General features: G+C 32.5%; 1 protein-coding gene across 2 annotated transcripts in view; it reads left to right on the forward strand.

Annotated features, from left to right (window-relative positions):
- LOC118190119 (uncharacterized) overlaps window positions 1-21203 on the forward strand; it is a 209504-nt gene that overhangs the window by 150373 nt on the left and 37928 nt on the right. For both annotated transcript variants that reach the window (XM_085822021.1, XM_085822022.1), the window contains 6 exons: window positions 2476-2529; window positions 6828-6881; window positions 13288-13395; window positions 13583-13636; window positions 13724-13759; window positions 17600-17635. In XM_085822021.1, the coding sequence (XP_085678147.1) occupies window positions 2476-2529; window positions 6828-6881; window positions 13288-13395; window positions 13583-13636; window positions 13724-13759; window positions 17600-17635 (342 nt within the window). The remainder of the gene's footprint in view (window positions 1-2475; window positions 2530-6827; window positions 6882-13287; window positions 13396-13582; window positions 13637-13723; window positions 13760-17599; window positions 17636-21203) is intronic.

Consider the following 21203-nt stretch of genomic DNA (forward strand, 5'->3'; position numbering starts at 1 on the left):
AAGATAAGCAGCTGGATTACATCAAGTCTTATACTGTCCAGCAGACAGCTTAATTATGCTGAGCATGGGTGGAACTTTATAGATCAAGTATTTTAAAAACAGAAAAAAATAATTCTAAAGCTAGACTTGAGAGAAAGTTCGGGAAAGGTTTAAAGCAAGGATGGGCCAACTACGGCCCGCGGGCCAACTCCGGCCCGCCGGAAGGTTCTATCCGGCTCACGGAGAGAATTTAAATTTTTCCGTCCGAGGCAAATTAAAAGAGATATGTATTATATATCCAACTCCTTTTCTATTTTGTTTAAATATTATTTATTTCTTCCTTTTTTCAAAGGACTGATGATCTTTTTAATCTCTCTATTTTTGTTCTACAAAACATAAAATGACAGAAATAGCAAGCCTAGACAGCTTTTAATCCGTAAAGTGTGAGCAGCGGAAGTTCTTTGTTAGTTATAGCTATAGATTGACGTCAACAAGCGTTATCTCTTTCTCGGGGAGCAGACATATAGGAATCCAATTATAGGTGAATTAAACATCTTAGAAAGAACTTAATCTTAACTTAGTAAATCTTAATATGTTTGCTGGGCAGCTAGCTAGTCTCGTTTGAGGTTAAATTCAATACCCTCAGTAATTGAAGAGAAGCTTAAGAATTATGAAGATGGCTTGAAAAAACTGCATTTTGAGTTGGAACGAAGATGTCAAGATTTCAATGCCATTCAAACAGAATTGGATTTTTTACCATGCCTTTCAACGTAAACTGGGAAGCAGTGAGATCAGATTTGCAGTTTGAATCGAGTTGCAATCTAACAATCATCTCAAGCAGCTGTTTCTAAATATGCCAAAGTTAGAGTTTTACAAATCATTATCGAAAGTAAGTTTCCCGAATTTAATATCTCACGCCCAGAAAATCAGTGCTATGTTTGCTTCATCTTAGATATGTGAACAAGTGTTTTCAACCATAAACCTTAGAAAGAATTATTTCAGAAGTAGATTGACACATGCGCATTTAGCTTCGTTCCTTAGAATCAGTACATCACGCCTCGAACCTCAATATAAGTAACTTTTAAAAATGAAATCGCAATTTCAGTTATCTCATTAACATAATTAAATTGTAATACTTGTATATTGTTCTTAAAATTTTAGAAAAATATCTTGGCCCGCCAAACGTTTTGTTTTCGATTTTTGGCCCGCGACCGAAAATGTTTGCCCATCCCTGGTTTAAAGAAAATGTTTAGTAGAATTATTCTTCTTAGGACTAAAGGGCGTGATAGCTATGACTAAATCGAAAATTGATTTATATAAATTAGTGATTTTTACTATTATTATGTGCTGAGAATTCAGTTTTTCTGTTTACTATGGATTCATAAAAATCTTCTTAAACACCAAGCCAACTCTATAGGAAAACTTCAATCTTTATTGAAATTAATGACAGCTTTTACAAGCAAAAAAAAAAAAAAAAAAAAAAAAAAAAAAAAAAAAAAAAAATGCTATAAATAACACAGAAAGGAAAAACAGAATTCTTCTTAACCCTAGAAGAATATCGAAATCACTAAAATTTTTCACAAAGTTTAAAACAATAATCAACGAAAGGAAAACTTAAAGGTAAAACTGAAAAATTCAGAACTAAATGCACAGCTCTCAATTCAGTTCCGAAAGCAATGTAATTTGCACAGGTCCGAATGCAATCTTATTTTATCTATACTTTCGCTGAAATTTATTTGTTAGTTTGTTTATTTTTCGTTAACTTTATTTTATTTGTACTGAAACTTTCCAGAAAATATTTCTTTGGGTTACGAAAATGCGATTTTTGAAACTTGCAGAAAGTCGCCATTTCGGTAGAGGGTTTTCTTCCCTACTTCGGGATGCGTTATTCTGACAGTGCTTGAAGTCTATGTCGATTAGAATTAAATATTATACATGAAATAATCACATAAAAAACAATAAATGGCCATAACTCAGTTATACAAATATAGACTAAAAACGTAAAATTACTACAAAGTGCGACAAATAAATAAATAAATGAAAGCAAATATATAAAACACAAAAGACAAAAGTAGATGAAATCCAAATTACAAATAACTAAATGCTAATGTTTACAACAATATAACTAGTACTGTTGTTACTTAAGGTAAATGAATCAATGAATAAGATGGTAAACGAATTCTCATTAATGAACCTTCCTAATTACATAACGTAGAAATAATAAAATCTACGAACAATATAACTAATACTGATGTCATTTAAGGTAAATGAATAAGCATATTTTCATTAATGAACCTTCCTAATTACATAATGTAGAAATGAAATCTTTACACATTCCCAAGAAATTGTATATGTAACCGTTGTTCGAATGCTCTGAAACAATATATGAGTGGCTAATTATAATTAAATATATAAGTATTATGTATATATGTATGATTTATAGATGATTCCTTCTTTTGCATTTAAAATTAACTCACTTTTTTTCTTTTTTGTTAGGGAGATGTAGGACTACCAGGAGCAGCGGGACCTCCAGGGCAGCCCGGAAATATTGTAAATAATAGTTACATTTATTTTTATTTTGTAAAATTCTGTAATTAAAATACATGAGCTGATAATTTTGTTTAGAGAATCTTTACTATACAGTTTTACTTTACCTGTATGTAGACGAGTATTTTAGTTTATCATTACAGTATTTGTATATAAAATTGATCAAAGGTTTATATTATAGCAAAAAAGAAAACTCTAGTATTTTATAAAATCTTTACTTTGAGATAAAAATTTTTAGTTAACTTTGAGATCTATGACTCATTTACTTCATTCATAATTAAAGTAATAACATTTAAATAATCAAAGATATATCTGAATTATTTCAATAACATTTCAACTTCATGCTAAAATTATTTAATAGAAATTTCAAAATTCAGTATATTCCTGGATAGAATATACATACTATATTTGAGAAGCAAAAAGGGAAAATTCATAATTGCCTATTTTGTTTCTTCTACACTGAAGGAATTCAAAATTCTGAAACTACTTTTTTATTTCATAAACGCTAGAAAATTGAAACTAAAATGTTAGTTGTAGATAAAAGTTAGAAAATGTTGTTTGTTTGCAGGATATGAACATCATAGCTGCCATTTCGGGAAACTCAATCCAGATTTTATACGAAAAAATAAACATTTGATGTAAGAATTTAAGCCAGAGCTTTCTTCAAAACATAGAGGATAAATTTATTCTTTGAGGGAACAATAAGAATGACCTACAAAGATGATGTAAATGGGCCAACAATGACCGGTTCTTCCTGCATTCTATACTATGTCTAGGAATGAATTAATATTGTCCTTATGAGTAATGCTGGAAGCCTCCACGTTGCTGCTTAAGAGCCTAAAAATTTTCACTTCAAATAGAGCTAACAGTATTCATAAAAATTTAATGAAATAGAATGACAAGTGGTGAACATCTGAAAACGACAGGAAACGAAACAATAGCTACATTAGTTAAGCTGAATTCATGAAAACAGCCCTCAATGCAATAGGCGTCATATATTCTTGTGAAGAGGTGTCAGCAAAAGTTCGACTACATGGATATTACGTACAAGCATTTGTATAAGGTCCAACTTATGCAAAATGTAAGTGGCGATGACTCCAGCTTGCATTTTGAGCTTTGAAGGAAATTTTGATTAATGTTCTGCTCCAACGACTTGCTTGAATTGAGTGGCATACCTCATTTCTTTGAATTATTAAGTTAAAATTATTACTGTGATTTAAATCGGCACATAAATCCCACTAAACTAATGACGCCAGATTAGTTCTTTACCTTTTTAACATTCTGTCGTTTGGTTTAAAATCTTCAAAGCATGGATTTTAGTAGCTTCATGGAGATTTCTAATCATATAGCAATGAAGAGATAATTTAATTATTCCTACCTTTCATGGGAATATGCAACATTACATTTCAAACGTTTAATTCTACATTTCCGTGGAACTTTATCGAAATATTACCAACTACACCTTCAGCGTTTAAAGGTTTGATGATCTTTCAGCGTTTGAAAGTTTAAAGACATCCGTGAGACAATGGTCTTCTCACAATAATATTTCAAAATTCTCAGATTGACGATGAAAGTATGGGTCTTTTGATTACGCATGAGAAGATGTAGGTTAATATTCATTGTGAAACTCTTAGAATTTGATGAACTTTGTCTATCTGTTAGAATGAGAACTCATCTTTCAGCTTGAGCAGTTTGGTAAAGGTATTGCCATGTAATAACTTCACCGTCGCCACAGTTATTTCGAATTCAAAAATGTTAGACACCACTTTTATCCATCATTTTCGCGAATGATATACTTCACTAATCATGGCACGTCTGCATCCTTTCTGTTCTTATGCGAATCACAAATTCAGATACCAAATGTCAGTTATTACTGTACTTACTTCCATATTTTTCGCTCTCGATTAATTTAACTTCTAGCATCTTCAGCATTAGAATTAGAAATTTTGTTTACAATAGCAAGGAAGGCTAAAGGAAGGTTCACTTATAACTTAATTTCAACTGTAGGTGAAAGTAGATACTTGAGTGACAAACATCTAACCCATCCTTCATTGATCATGGACATTTTCCATTCTATTACGAAAGGTTCTCCATCAAAAATTGTGCCTGTCCTTGTGGCATGAGAAATGACAAACTTGAGCATCTGTTATTTAGATATTCTTTTACGAAAAGTATTGTTCTAAAATTTATTCCTCATATTGTAAAATTTAATACTTTAAGTGATTTATGTAAAAATGTAGTGACCAAACTGAAATTATGAAATTTCGTAAAATATGTAACTGTAAACCAAATGAATTTATACATTGAGTTCAAGATTCTGTCTGTTTTTCTGTCTGTTTCATATAACAAGTTATTATATATAAATAAAAAATAGTATTGAAAGTAATAACTGTAACTGACTTCTTTGGAACTGTAGAATAAAATAATATCGGCACATCTATTTATATGCACTTTTCTTTCAAGTTCTTCTTTAACTCCTTGCCTCAGAAATGAGATATACCGAGTAATTTTCAGTTTTAAAGAGAAGGGCATAAATATAAATACGGAGGTCACTCTGCAATTTATGAGATACGTGCAGATAACAAATTAACCTTTACATTTGAAAATATGAAATATTTTAGCTTAGACGAATTTTCCATCGGCCGGTTTCAAGTAGTTTAGCGTGGAATAACTTTTAGGCAAAAGGAAAAATGTAGTTGACGCGAGAACATTGTCCGGCTATGATTTTCTATGATCAAATCAAGAAGAATACTTTCAGCTTCTACAGTTAGCATTTGGAAATGAAGGTTCATGTCGTACTACTGTATTCAGATGGTTTACAGAATTTACCAGAGGTCGCAACTCTCTTCAGGATGAGGAACACACAGAAAGGCCGTCGGCAGTAATCTCGGATAGTTTATCTGCCATACGGAAAATGTTAATCGAGGATAATCGCTGTGCCTATCAAATGATACAGAAGGAAGTTAACATTGGATCCACCACCATACATAAAATTATTCACGAAGAATTGCATATGAAAAAACTAGTGTGCCGTTGGGTTTCCCATAATTTAACTAACGCCAAAAAAGGAGTGCCAAAAAGAGAAGCGTGTCAGGGTCAGTAAAGAAACCCGTGAATTACTTAAATATGGTGGTCATCGCATTATTTCTAAAATCGTAACTGGTGATGAAACGTACGTTCCGTTTTTTGACATTCCAACACGACAAGAAAGTAAAGTATGGGTCTTTGAAGATGATCCTATGTTCACAATAGTGAAACGGTAACACGCCATGAAACAGGACTTGTCAAAACCATCAAGCTAAAAGGACAGAAAACGATAACAGCTAACTGGTTACACCATTAAATGTGTTTCAAGAAATTCTTCAATAAGTGAATGCTCCATCACGACGATGCATTTTCTCATTAAGAAAGATTGACAGTTGAATTTCTTGAACAAAAACATATCAAAGTGATAGAACATCCACCCAATTCACCCGATCTAGCTATGAGTAGCTTTTGTCTATATATTAATCAAAGAAAGAACTTACGTAGATGTCGGATTCATTATGAAAATAGACTGATAAGGCAGTAGAGACATTAGGTATTTTTTTGGAAGCAGGAGAGAGGAAAAATTGGCAATGCCTTCGCCGGGAATCGAACCGCGGACCTCTGGAATACGCGCTCAGCGTGCAGACCACCACACCACGAAGGCATGCCAAGAAGGCGGGATAAATACCTTATAAGGCTATAAATGTACTTTTTCCATCAAGTTCAAGAATTGAAAATTTTATTTTTGGAAAATTCACCTACACAACTGTATCGATGCTGGAAATGACTACTTTGAACACTCCTAAAATTTCGTAAGTATGACTTTAAAATGCTATATGTATCTCAGAAATTTCAGAGTGACCTTCGTATTGCTTTACATAAAATTGTCAATTGGGCAGTACAATTGATTACTTATAAACCAGTCAGTCTTGAAGAGTGGCTCATTATGGTAGCCGTGAATTCTATTTCATTCATTAAGTTTCTTTAAAAATTTATTATATGATATAAATTTACAGCAAGTTTATAAAAGCAGATTGTAGAATTAGATTTGGAGCAGTAAATTAAACCAGAATGAGAACGCTGAAATAAATTTTCTAAAAGAAAAAAATTTTACAAATCTAAAATCTTCTTTGAAGATTATACTATATTGCACTATCATACCCAACACTCATGAAACTACTAGATCGTAATTATGTTAACGGTGAATTTCGTATCCAGTGTTCCACTGCGCTAAATACATGGTAATTGAAATTCGATCTTTTGTGTTATTTCAGGGTCCGCAAGGAGATAAAGGAGCTAAAGGAGAGAGAGGAAAACGAGGATTGAAGGTATGTAAGAGGACATTTTGCGCAGAACTTTAAAAGAGTCTAATTTGTTTTTAAAATTTATATTATATATTTAAATATATGATATAAATTTTAAAAATATTTAAAAATGATATATTTATACAATGATGGCTGAAATCCGGAAAAGTTTCTAAATTTCCATGTCTTGTAAATGTGATTCCAACTGCAAAACGCTATGTTTCTCTAAAAAAAAAAGTTTTTCAATCAGGATATAGAGAATTTATTGCAAATTCATTACCAGAAAATGGAATGTATATATCAGCAGTGCAGAGATAACTTTTAACAATAAACACTTGTAACTGAATTAAGTAACTGACTAGAATTGCGAGCTTTATTGGCCATCGCAGTTTTAGTAGAAGTACTTTGCCACAGTCAGATGGCAATATCGTTTGTCTCACTTAAAAGGCTGTAGTAGTTTTTCAGGTCCATAATGCATGGCGTTAAAAGCTTCCATAAATTATGCTAACATTAAATAAATATAATTAGTAGTACTTACGTATTATCACGTCGAGCTTGAAGGTGTTGCCAAGTAACAGGATTTAGGGCTAGTTATGGATAAACTTGACGTAACAACACAATAATAAGATTTGCATTTTCGTTTGATGTAACCCAGGTTGTTTCTCTATAAGCCAACTTTTGTTTTTAAGAAAAAGGATGTATTTGGCTGAAAGTGCAAAAAGGTTAGCTTCCATTCTCATAGAGTTAAAAAAATAAAAAGAACAAGGATGGTAACACTAACTGTATTTTTTCTTGAATTTTGAAAAAATGAATAAACTTTGAGATCTACCTTGTACAGAGCAGCAAGTAGCGGATTAGTTTCAAAATTATAGAATCCTGCAATCACAAAATGGCGTATTAATGGACACGTAGCCGAATACGGCCGACAAACAGTAATAGATTAGAACAATTACCTCCAGAAAGTATATCCTCTTAGCGTTCTAAACAGAGCTTCTAGTAAAACCAGAGAATTTAACAAAATAGGAGAAATCGACGAAAGCATTATTTACGAAGCGCGAAAATGAAGCTGATCGTATACAGATTATTTATTAATTAAAATGTGTTAGTTTCTTTGGCGAAACTTTGGCAATATCTCTGCTAATTTTCGTGGTTCGATGGTAACCAACTTTCGCGGTCGATAGGATAATACTTAAGTACCTTATTTTTAAAAAGCGTTCTAAAACTAACAGTTTGTTTGCTACAAAAAATATACTGTTATAATTTGGAAGATAAAGAAAAGTCTTCGGTCACGTAGAGTGACATCAGCACGTAGATACTATGGCGCTTGCCAGGCCGCGCGAGTGTACTGTAATCTATTAACGCGAGTGTACTGTGATCTATTAACGCAAAGTAAAGTCATTGGGGAAGTCTAGGTTATAGAAAGAGTTCTACATGTTACTATATAATAAAAACAATAACAATCTTTATGCTTTACGTTTCCAACTTTTTTTAATTAAAGGGATTTTGTTTTCGCGTGAAGACTTTGTTCCTGACAGTTTTTTTTTTTTTTGGGGGGGGGGGCTATATTCCCGTTTTTACATTTTTTAGATGATAATACGCTACTAAATCACTGTCTATTTAGATCACCTAAGGTATCTGGAACATTGGCAGGTCCTTGGGCATTAATCATGTTATGCAGTTATTGATACTTTTCCATAACCAATTACTAAATATAGTTATTTTCCGTTAACGAGGAGCAAAATATGATTTGCAAATTCCGTTCTCGAGTTTACATTATTTTCATGTAATATGCAGGAGCTGAATAATTTATCTTTTGTAATTTGTTTAAGATTTAATTGGTTATCTAGGCCCTCAAAATTATTTCATGTTTTCTGAATTTTTTAAATCATCAGGCCGTTTTCTCAATATTAATTATATGCGATATGATTCCAAATAATGAAGTACCTTTCCTGGACATGTAGTATTATTTCGCCAACCACGGTTTTCCTACGATTATTAAATTTTTTGTGTGCGCGCGTTAGTTTCTGGATCCACAAAACGTAAATACAATTTCGTTCGCTTATTGTTTTTTACAGATCATATTTAACGACATAAGACCATTTTCGTTGGAAGGAGATGCAGTCTTCTTCTGATGCAGCCAATTCCCAGACTTTCATGAATAATAATTTAAATGCCTTCCTTATTGATATGACTATTAGAATAGCTGGCTGCTACATCAATGAACCTGTGTTTGAATCCCGGAGAAGTCTTAAACACTTTTAAATGTATAATGTCTTTCCTGCATGTCCGTTGAGCTATTAGTCCTCTCATGAGGCTACTAATAGGGAAAGAGTCGTATTGGACCGCTGGATTCCACTGCTTAAATTGTTTTCTGTCAAAATTGGGATAGAGTGGGGCAAAAGTTGCACTGTGATACTTATAAAATGCCCAAGTGACAGATACTCTGATTTAGACCAGGAAGACAAACAACAACTAATTTCACATGAATTTTATAAAAGAAATTGCTTTAAAATTTAGATTTTATGTATCAATATGAAAAACATACAGTGATGAAACGACGGCGTGTCTATATTGTAATGACTTATTTTAATATAATAATAATATTAGTGACTGTTTTGTTCTTAGCACTGATGATTATTTTGCGCGTAGCGGTATTTTGCGCCCAACCATCCAAATAGTACTTAAATATTTTGAGGCATAAATTCTTTTGTATTTAAAATTATAATAATGCATTGCTTATAAAAAATCTGCTCGGCGAAAAAACAATATATGTATTCCTGAATAATATTTTGATAGTTTGCAATCGCAATAAATTTTATTAATATTTATAGCATCAATGTGATCAACGAAAGAGGCTTCCATTGCCATACAATAGATACTTAGGTGATAGACATTTTATTCTGTAACAAACCTTTAAATTCTTGTCACCCATGAGAATTTTCTGCAATTCTGAAATCGGTAATGCTGCTCAGATATTTATCAGAAAACTACCTTTGAAGCGCTAAGGACAAAAGTTTATTATGTTACCTGAATTAAGTCAGCCTTGTATTTGCGTATTTCTGTCACAAGTCGATTGTGTTATTATGATTCAATCTTTTCTCGTGTCGCTAAAATTATGCCACTCTAACTACTGTGCGGAAAACTTGATAAGTGGATATAATTTGCTCATTACAATGGCAGCATGCGATAATTGGATAGGAATAAAGAGATAATGAAAACAACCATAGGTATATTAGAAAATTCTCTGTCATACAATGCTGTAAGATTTAATCTCTATCTGGTGTGACAGGATTTCCCATGTTTGATTTTCTCTAGCTGTAATTAAAAATTCATTTTCCACATAAGATAAAAGCAACGAAAAAGAACATTTTCTTAATACATGGAATAAATGTAAACTGTACGGAGGTCTTAATAGATAAGTAAAGTTGCTACTCGAGCGTAATTAATATTGTCTGAGGCCTTGTGACATACTCTTTTGTGGATTTCGGACACTTACGTATTTAGTTTATATGAAAGAGAAACGAAAATATTTCCAGTTTCTCTTTTGTTAATATTTTTAAATTTGTAAAAAGTAAACAGATTTTTTAATCGGTATTTAATTTTTAGTCAAAATTTCACATTAACAACAGTTTTATATTAAAAAGTTCAATTAAAACGAATGATCTTCAGATTATCAAATATGGATATTGACCTTACACATTTACAGAGAAAATGCAGCGAAATCCTCATATAGTGAGTTTTTGTAGACCAGACCAGTATGCTGTAAACATAAGGATTTATACACTTCTTTGTTTATATTCTTAATATATAATCGTCTCTTAGTATATCATATACTTCTTTGTTTAATTTAAAGTAAAATAACTTGCCTGAATAGCGTAACTGCAAGCTTTGTAAAGTCTTTGTACGCTGATTTCGCCTTATCGTCTAAAACGTTGGGCTGTATTAGTTTTGTTCCAGTGCTTTCTAAACCTTGTCGTTGTACGATAGGAGCTGCAAAAAGGCAAAAACCAAGTATAGCACAACTGAGAAATAATTTCAATCATGGAAATAATAATGTAAATAAAAATTTAAAAACTAAAGAGGTTCTCAGGCACTAAAATCATATAAAAAATGAAGATTATTACCATCGATGCTGAGAGACTTCAATATTTTTTAATATATAAGTTATTTTCTGGTAAATAGTTCATTTCATTTATTACATTCAGTTGAACATTTATAATATGAATGTAAGACATTAACACTGAAGTCACCTAAAAATGCAAAATGTGTTAGATATTGTTTAATACTGCTTTCAACGAATTCTTCCGAATTTTCTGTCATAAGAGTGTGTGATATTAATCATAATCATTCTTCTATTCATCCGAATTTAAACTGCCTGAGTTTCAGTAAAGCTTTTAATTCAAAGAAGAAGCTAAGCACTAATTTGACAGCCAATCCCTCTGAATGAAACTCAGTAAAACCATCAGCATAGGAAACAATTCTGTTTTGTTGATAAACAATCTATACGGCAGAAGAAAAGATCCTGAAGTTTTCAGAAATGTCTCCTGAAAGCAAGTGAATGAAGCTGTTTTGAAAAAAAATTATAAATCAATGACTTTTAGCCTGTATGCTTTTTTCATTCACATGATAAAATAACTCAATTTAATCCTCAGGAAGAACAATCATACCCACAAATAACTGCATAAAATTTTAAAAAAAGGACGAAAATACAAAAAAAGTCTAAAGAACCACATTTTACTCTAAAATTCCGCACTAAAGAAAAAAAGGAAAAAGAAGGAGCAAAAATAAAGGTCTACCAGACTCTAACACAAAAAACATGCTTATCTTGTTTAACTTCTATACGAAAGAGACATTTCGGCCGAAAAATTTGTTCAAGACTTCTTTTCTTTTTAAGACTTTTTTGAACTTACATAGCTCAAAGGATCTGCTACGTATAGTGATTTGTAGTTGCTGCACTAACTGCACACAAAACTAACTGCACACAAAATCGAAAATTGAAGAATGCAACATCCAACATCCTTGTTTCTTTAGCTTCGGTAAACAATCCACGAAGGTCTATAAAACGCTATTCATTTTTGTATAACTATTTGATTCCTTTGTAAAATTCATCTTTTGGAATGTTGTTTAAATGAGCAACTAAACGCTATAGCTATTCTTTGCTCAGCTTTCGAAACCATGACGGCAGATGTTCATTGGATCACAGCAAACGACTGACTGTATAAATTCCATTCATAAGATGCTAACATTTTAGGAAAGTTGAAATTTCTTAGTAATATATGCTGTCAATTATTATTTAGCAGGTTTGCCGAAATTGATTCAAAAACTAGTCTTAAAATTTTGTAGACTTACTGCGTGTATGAAAAACTCTGACATCGAAGGAAAAATGTTTTTATATTTGTAAATTTTGCTTTCATGAATGAAGAATCGCTGAATAAACTTAACTAGCCTAAAAAAACTCAGAATTACTTAACAAACCTTAGAAGTTTATAAGCATGAGGGTACTAATTATATACCTACAGTAATGAAAATGTTGATAATTTTCTACATCCTGTTAAGAAAGAAAACGAATGAACGTCTTCATGATCAATTTGGAATAGCATTATATTTAGAGTATTCCTTAATCCCTTAATGCCTTTTTAAGAAAACTAAATGGGTATTTAAATTCTAAATTTTTTGACACATCTAATCAATCTCTTCCGAAAACCTTGGTGAGGAACACTAGCTAGCGCGAAGCAATTGTGGCAGTTTCATTTACTTCACAATAATAACAAATACAGAATTCTTTATAATTTGTAAATGAAAATAGTTTTTTAGTGTTAGTAATACCTTTAACAACTACGGTATTTTCTGTATTCTATACAAACAATACTGATGTAAGTACTGACACGTAGAGGATTTCATATGGTAAAACGTCCACCTTAAAGCTGGGAATATCGATGTACGCAATACAGTTTTCTAGATGTATTTTCATTTCCTCGTAATATTCTGTCTATTTTGTGTGTGTGTATTTTACTAAAAGAGTACATACATATACTGTACTAAAATTATGTGTTTGTGTATTGATTTATTTGTTAATGTTTAGGCATGTGCTCAACACTGCGCTATTATTTGATAAATCTTAGCGGATATAAAAAGTACACACAAATATACAATTACATGGGAACGCCAACTTGTTTAATCACCACATAATTTAAGGATTAAATTTAATTTACTTTTAAATCTTTGGGGAAAAGGAGAGAAAACTAACATCTCTGGGGTTAGGCATTTCCTACTGAGCCATGGAGCCTCATTTAAGACAATTTGCCATTTTTTTTAACTTAATTGAACTCATCACCTTTTTTTTAACTCTCTTTATATATATATATATTCAGAAATACCTCTAATTACATTCTTTATTTTATATATCAGTACCATTATTTTCTTTACAAAGGGACATCGAGGTCAAATGGGGAGATCCGGAATGAAGGGATCGCAAGGAGAAAAAGGTGAAAGAGGCGAGAAAGGAGTACAAGGACCACCTGGAATGAAAGGCGATCCAGTGAGTTTTGAAGATTATTATTCATTAACATTATTGCACACTCAAAATATACTTAAAACTCTTGTTAACACTATTGGCTTAATAACCAATTATTTCATTTACCAGTTCAATTATTCCGTTTGCATACAATTCTAAAACAATTACAGTTGAGGTATAATACGGGTATGATGTAAAACTTTTATTTCAGGGCCCACCTGGCATGGAAGGACAGAAAGGAAATGATGGACCCCCTGGGCAACCTGTAAGCAAATATCAACAGTTTTTAACTCACGTAGACTTCTAAAAATATCTATAAAGATTACACTGTAATTATCTTTAATATTTTTAGGGTTTGGAAGGACCGCCTGGACCAAAAGGAGCTCAAGTAAGTTTGTGTTTGATATTCCTTTATGGTATTTGATGCTACACTGCATTATATGCGTTTACTTATTTATATTTTTACTTCTTAATACCGTATTATTTCAATTTTAAACCGTAGCAGTATTTTAAAACATAATAAAAAATAGCAGTCCAGCAGGATTTTAAAATAGAAAAATTTAAATAATAATATAACAAGTAGGCGCTCTCAAATTTAAGTCCAGTAGGATTTTAAAATTAGAAAAATGGAAAAATAAAAATTATTTTGTAACAGGTATTAAAAAGTAACGAAGACAAATCGTTTCTAATATAAAAATTTTAACTAATATAATAATTTACTAAGAATCTTCTTAATATCTATGATGGTAAAATTGTAGAGACATTAGGTTATTTCGAAGCAGGAGAGATGAAAAATAAGCAAGGCCTTCGCCGGGAATCGAACCACGGACCTCTGGAATACGCGCCCAGCGTGCAGACCACTGCACCACGAAGGCACGCTAAGAAGGCGGCAGAAATACCTTATAAAATATTCGTTTTTAACTTAAACCGCAATCTGATATTACGAATAAGAAAATCTGAATAAAAATTTCGGCGTAAATTTGAAGCAGTATAGTGTATTCACTTTTCATTAAAATTTCTTCATGAATATTATCGAGTACATATTTTGCAAGCATTTATCGTAATTTCTTATATATTTATTTGTTTACTGTGTACGAGATGCATAGCAAGATATAAATTACTAATAATTTTAATATATTAAATAATTTAATATAAATTATTAAAAATAAATAAATAATAATATTAAATAATAATAATGAACAATAAATAAATAAATAAATATTAATTAATAATACTAAATAATTTAATGTATTCTCCTTTTTATTATTTTAACTTGGAGTAGAGTTCATAAAATTGCTTGATACAAGTATTTATATAAGATCTCGAAATTTTAAGCATGTTTTAACTAAACTAATTTGCACGTTTGCTATTTAAAACCCCAGAAATGTTTTGTTGCTCATTTATTGTAATATCTCTAATTGAAATCACCCAGCTTATAGTTTGTACATCACATATCAAATGTGAAAAGAAAATTTTGCATTTTCGTTTTATTTTTCCTCTTTGTTACAGAAAATATTGCATTTAGAAACCTGGAAACCGTTTTTCTGGGTAAATGAGGAGGCTTCAAAACTTCTTTGTAATCTATTCTTCTTGTTATGTTTTCAAAAATTTTAAAAAGCTGTGGTTTATATGAATTTGAGAACGTGACTTACGGAGACATATGTAGATATTAGTCGAAAAGCTGTTGTCGTTTTACCTCCTAAATAATTATTAACGTTCTTTCTTATTCAAGTGCTTTTAAAAACAAGTCCCCGAAATTCTGGAGATAATAGAAGATAATGCAGTTAAACTTGTACAAACTCCTAAGAAGAAGAAGTTGCACAAAGATAAATCGTAATAATACAGCATTGTAGGGTCAAAAATGCCATCCTCATATGCTAGTGCTTAGAAAGAATAAGACCTGAAAGATTGGTATTTAAGAGGATAAAATGCTTTTCATTATTTACAAGACCATTTTAAAATTCATTGGGGTTACGGCAGATATTCCAAACTGAGACTATGAATTTCAGTACACCATTGACAACGTCAGCGTATCAAATAATGAAAATTTTGAAACTTTCGAAGGTACTACAGAAATGCGTGCTACAAGATTCTTCGCAATTTCACCATAGGAATCGTACGCTAGTCCTTTATTATAACCTCAGAAATATTTAAGATATTAAGTCCAGTGATTTTACAAACCATGAACGGGAACTCCACATCTGGTCGGTCCACTAATATGGTGTTTAAAGTTTAAATGATGATGAACGCATGAAAGTAAGATTTCTGACCCCGCATTACCAAATGGTTCGATTTGCCTTTGTGTAACTCCCAACTCCTATGCAAATACTCAACTGAATCACCGTGTGAATCACTTGTAAACATTCATTTGATGGATTTCTCAATGTACACTGCTCGACATTGAAAATGCAAAACCAAGAAGGAGTGGTCAGAAAATGATGAAATTTGGAAAAAAGACAGAAACAGCAAGCAGCAATAAGTGATCTTTATTTCAAAATAATTAGTAAGAATACAGAGCGAGAACGGCGTCGGCTCAGTAAGATGTAGAACCGCTGCGGAAAGCGATGCACGAAGGAACACGTCTAGGCATAGAGTCAATCAGAGTGCAGATGGTGTCCTGAGGGATGGCTCTCCATTCCTTTTCAACCATTTGCCACAGTTCGTCTTCTGAACGAGGCAGGGGCAGTGTCTGCAAACGGCGTCCAATCACATCCCACACATGTTCGATTTGTGACAGGTCAGGAGAGTACGCTGGCCAGAGAAGCATCTGTATACCTTGCAGAGCATGTTGGCAGATGCGAGCACTGTGTGGTCGGGCGTTATCCTGCAGAAAAATTGCAATTGGCAGCCCCTGAAGGTACGGGATTGCCAGCGGCCGCAGTACATTATCCAAATATCGTTGGGCCGTCATAGTGCCCTGAATACGAACTAAAGATAACCTGGAATCGTAGGCAATAGCGCCCCAAACCATTATGCCACGTTGTCGCGCAGTGGGGCGTTCCACAGTTACTGCCGGATTAGATCTGTCTCCACGTCGATGCCACACACGTTTGTGGCGATAGTCAATGGATAAAAAGAAGCGTGACTAATCTAGAAACACGACGTTTCGCCATTCTGTCATCCACATCGCTCCAGTCCGGCACCATTCTAAAAGTTGCCGTCTATGCTGTGGGGTCAATGGCAGTCTTCTTAACGGACGCCGTGAGTGCAGGCTACGTTCAACCAACCGACGGGAAATGGCTCTTGTCGACACGGGAACATCCAGGGTATCTTGCATATGCTGCAGAATCGCGGTACAAGTGACTTGTGGGACCGCCACAGCTTGTCGGCGGATGCGTTGATCCACACGTGCTGACGTCACTGTGGTTGCACCTGCAGCCCTTCTTCCCACATTCCTTGTTTCAACCATGTTCGCCATAGCCGATGCACCGTGCTCGCATCCATGTGGGTATCAGCTGCGATTTGGCGTAAAGACCAACCCGTTCTTCTCGGTCCGATCACCATAGCACTCGTAAAATCGTGTATCTGCTGGAAGTGCCTTCGTTGATGGCGGCCTGGCATTCTTTCCTATTACACATATCCTCCGGGACAAAAACCAAATTTCTTCGATAATTCGTCTTGCAGAAAAAACGACACGAATATTGCCCATTTCCCACGTTCCTTCCCTTATATCTTACTTCACGTGCGTCGGAGAGCTGCGTATTTCACATCATTCGCATAACTCAGTGACGTGCGTCTACTCTAAAATTTGCATAAATTTCTGACCACTCCTTCTTGGTGTTGCATTTTTAATGTCGAGCAGTGTACTTCCATGAATATCTATTAAGCACAATGAATTTCTAAAAAATAAGCAAGAAGGTAGTCATTAATTTCCACAAATCATGATAAATTTAAACATGAAGTGATTTCGTCATTTGACTATCGGTTTCCGGCGTTGGTTATTATGTAATTTACCAGAACTGTAAATTAAATTATCAGTCATCATCAGCTATTATTTCTAGGAATGTGTGTGTATACTCACTGATATGGAATACTAAAAGAGGAAGCATGAAATCTCGTGTAATTTTGCTGGATGATTGTTCATTAAAAGCCTGGGCTGGCAATATGTGATTAAAGAAATGAATTTCATAGAACAAATTGATTTAAAAACGATTATAAATATGAATTGTATTTATGGCCCATCATGCTATAAAACTATACTCATTTTTCAATTTCAATTTTTTTGCAGGGTCCAACTGGTCCTAAAGGAGATGCTGGCCCATCGGTAAGTGGAATGTTTACTTATTCTGAGAAAAATTCTCAGAAATAATTCTTAGGTATTATACTTTTCCTTTCCATTCGCTAATTCTTTGTGAATAAAACATGTAACAAAGATAAACGGAAGATACCATTACATGGAACCATTACAGTATTTTAACCCATGCGTTGTTAATGCAATTTATGTACCTAATAAAAACCATAGGTTAAATCATAATGAAAAAGGTAGAATAGAATAAAAATAGAATAAAAAGAGGAGGTAAAAGAAATATAGTCCCGTAAAGAAAATGCAAAAACACTTAGTTTAAGAGAATACATGAAGTATTTTGTATATTAAGCTCTTATATCAGTTTCCTATTTGTATTGATAAAATCTAAATTCTTATTCAACACATAAGTGTGCTAAATTATTCTTTCACCTATATATCAGTTATTTAAAATACAGCAGAACGTTTATTTTCCGCAACGATTTGTTCCTTTTTTCATTTAGCGGGAAAGTTCAATCAAAGTATGTTTATATCCCCGTTTTCCATATGTTCATTTCAATTCTAATGTTAAAATTCTGCATTCGTGTGCGTTTTTGCTATTCTCATAAGAGAAAATTTCAGTGTATCTGTCATAATATTTTCCAAGTATCAGATACACTGAAATTCTTTTTTCAATTCAGTTAGATTTAAAGACGCAGTTAGACGGAAAGCTGTTTCACTAAAAATGAGTTTAAGCTGCAATAACTAATTGAAAAAGGTCATAGATTTACAATTTCAGTGATCCCCAGTCTTAAAGTACTTTTGTTAAAACTTTAACTGTGTTGGAATGTATAATTGCATTCAGATCTAGGCTAAAGGAAACGTTTTAAGACTGAATCTGCTATATAGAATCAGATCACTCAACGGATTCTACAACCTGAATTGCAATTTTACAGCATTTTAAGAAAGGTTCAAGAACATGAAATAGATTATTTTGTGTCATTTCTTTATGCGCTTCGACCACAGCATTTATTTTTCACTTCTTCGTCTGAAAACCCCCATTTCTACGCAACTGTTGTTTCACTTATAAAAAGAGCCCGGAAATCATTTAGAGCAGCGATTCTCAATCGGTAGTACGCGTAACATAGTGGTACGCAACAGAAAAATAGGTAAACGCAAACAATCAAAGTATTTTTAAATATTAAATTCAAAAATTAAATATCCCAACATCCTTTTCTCTAACACTCGTAAATTTCTGCGATCGGAGCTTTGTTCAAGGTCAATAGCCGCTCATAGATTTTTAGCAAAATAATCCGTTTTTATTTTAACGAATACCCTTTTAGGCGTAGATATATAAAATATTGTCACAAATGATGTTTTTAAAAGAAGTAATAGAAATGGATTTTGCATTTAATCGGAAATAAAAAAATAAGTTCGTGTAAAACGATGATAGTATCTTATCGAATCTTTTAGAGTTGATCGATTTATTAGCATGTCCACACTTTATGCCGCCACCATTTTCGGATTTCTATTGCCCTAGTTTGAATTAGAATCACTTTTTACGTCGATTTACTGTCTCTAACAAAAGATATTTTGTTTTGTTGCTTTGTATTCCTTATTTTTCTACGCAATTTGAGAATATCATCGTTTGTTTCTGAAGCACTCCTAATTTATTGTGCATTTAAATATTTGTGAAAAATGATAAAACAAACCTAGATCTTCAAGATGGAAAAATGGCTAGGATTGACTGAGCGATAAAATGATGATTCACAGCCGATGGATCCACGGCAATCTACTAGCATTAAAAATACTGAATAGAAAAAAATGTTTATAGAAAATATAATGAAGTTATTTATCATCATATTTGGAATGGAGATGAAATGGATCCTCAACCTCAGTGTATTGTTTGCGGTGAACTATTATCCAATCAAAGTATGAAACCATCGTATTTTTAAAAAATTCTTTATTCTAAGCCTGCCAATTTAATGGATAAATCTGAAGAATATTTTATGAGGACATTATCGGCGTTCGAAAATAGTAAACAGGTAATGAAAGGTTTTGTTACTTCAAGTGGAAACGCTTTGGGAGCTATTTATCTAATAAACCTAAGAATTGCCAAGATTGGGCAGGCTCACACTGTTGGGTAGTAACCTTATATTACCAGCAGCTAAAGATATCGTTTCAATATTATTCAACAAAAAAGCTGATAATAAACTTAATAATATCCGTTATCAAATGATACAGTAAGTCGACGAATTCATGAAATGGCTAAATCCATAAAAGAGATACTTATTCAAAAAAACAAAACACAGTATTTCACATTGCAATTGGATGAGAGTACTGATAAAACGAAATTTATTCAATTATTAATTTGCATGCGTTTACGGCCGAAGAGTATTTATTTTGTGAATGTCTTCACGGTACAGCAACTGCAGATGAAATGTTCAAAGTAATGACAATTTTATGTCTGGCAATGATATTCTTTTAAATAAGTGCATTGCCGAATGCAATGACGGAGCTCGGGCTTTAACAGGAAAGCATTCCGATGTTATTTCTCAAATAACGGAATTTTTCCCTGAAACTAAATTTTTTCATTGCTTCATTCATAGTGAAGCTTTTGCAGCCAAAACAATCCCCGAAGACCTGTAAATCGTTTTGAGTTAAGCTGTAAAAATTGTTAATTTTATTAAAAGCTGAACTTTAAATTCAAGAATATTTGCGATTTTATGCCAAGAGCTGGGCAGCGAATATGGAAACTTTTATTAAGGTGGTTATACAAAGGTGAAGTTTTAAATCGTCTTTTTAAACTTCGATCAGAAATTCAGATTTTTCTCTGCGATTCAAAATTTGAATTGCAAAACTGTTTATTTAGTGAATTATGAAATTAGCATAGTTAGCTGATATTTTTGGAAAGTTAAATGAATTAAATTTAGGATTGCAAGGACAAAGTGTTACAATTTGTTTATCATTACAGATAAAATAAATGCAATGATAAAAAAACTCGGGCTAATAATCAAAGAATTGGATAATAATATTTCAAGCTTTTTACCACTTTTAGAAAGTTTTCTAACCGAAAATAATTTGAAAATAAAAGAAGAATTAGCATCCGACATCGTTTTTCATTGATAAATAATTTTAACATGTACATTCCTGAGGATTATAAAATGGAAAATTGGATTAGAAATCCATTTTGTTCAAATGTATCTGAAATTTTATCTCGTGAAGAAAAAGAACAATTGATATAAATTTCCTGTGATCGAACTCTAACTGAGTATTTAAAAAATAACACAGTTCTTAACTTTCAGCTGAACCGAGATAAAGAATTTAAAGCATTTCAAAATAAAGCTATTAAATTTTTATTGCCTTTTTGCACAACCTGTTTGTACGAAAAGCAGTTTTATTCCATGTTAAATTTGAAAAATAAATGCAGAAGAAAATTGAAATGGATCATAATTTACGATTAAAACTAAGTGAAATATCGTATACGCTCGTGTAATTTCCGCGCTCATGTAATGTCCGCATTGCAACTTTGCAGGTGAAATTTATGTAAAAAAAAGTGACCCACACAAAGTCCGCTCCCCAAAAACTAAAGAATTTCTTACTTTAAAAT

This window comes from Stegodyphus dumicola, chromosome 8, assembly GCF_044657685.1.
Source record: "Stegodyphus dumicola isolate Sdum_Otavi_A_Nest chromosome 8, ASM4465768v1".
Classification (NCBI taxonomy): Eukaryota; Metazoa; Arthropoda; class Arachnida; order Araneae; family Eresidae; genus Stegodyphus; species Stegodyphus dumicola.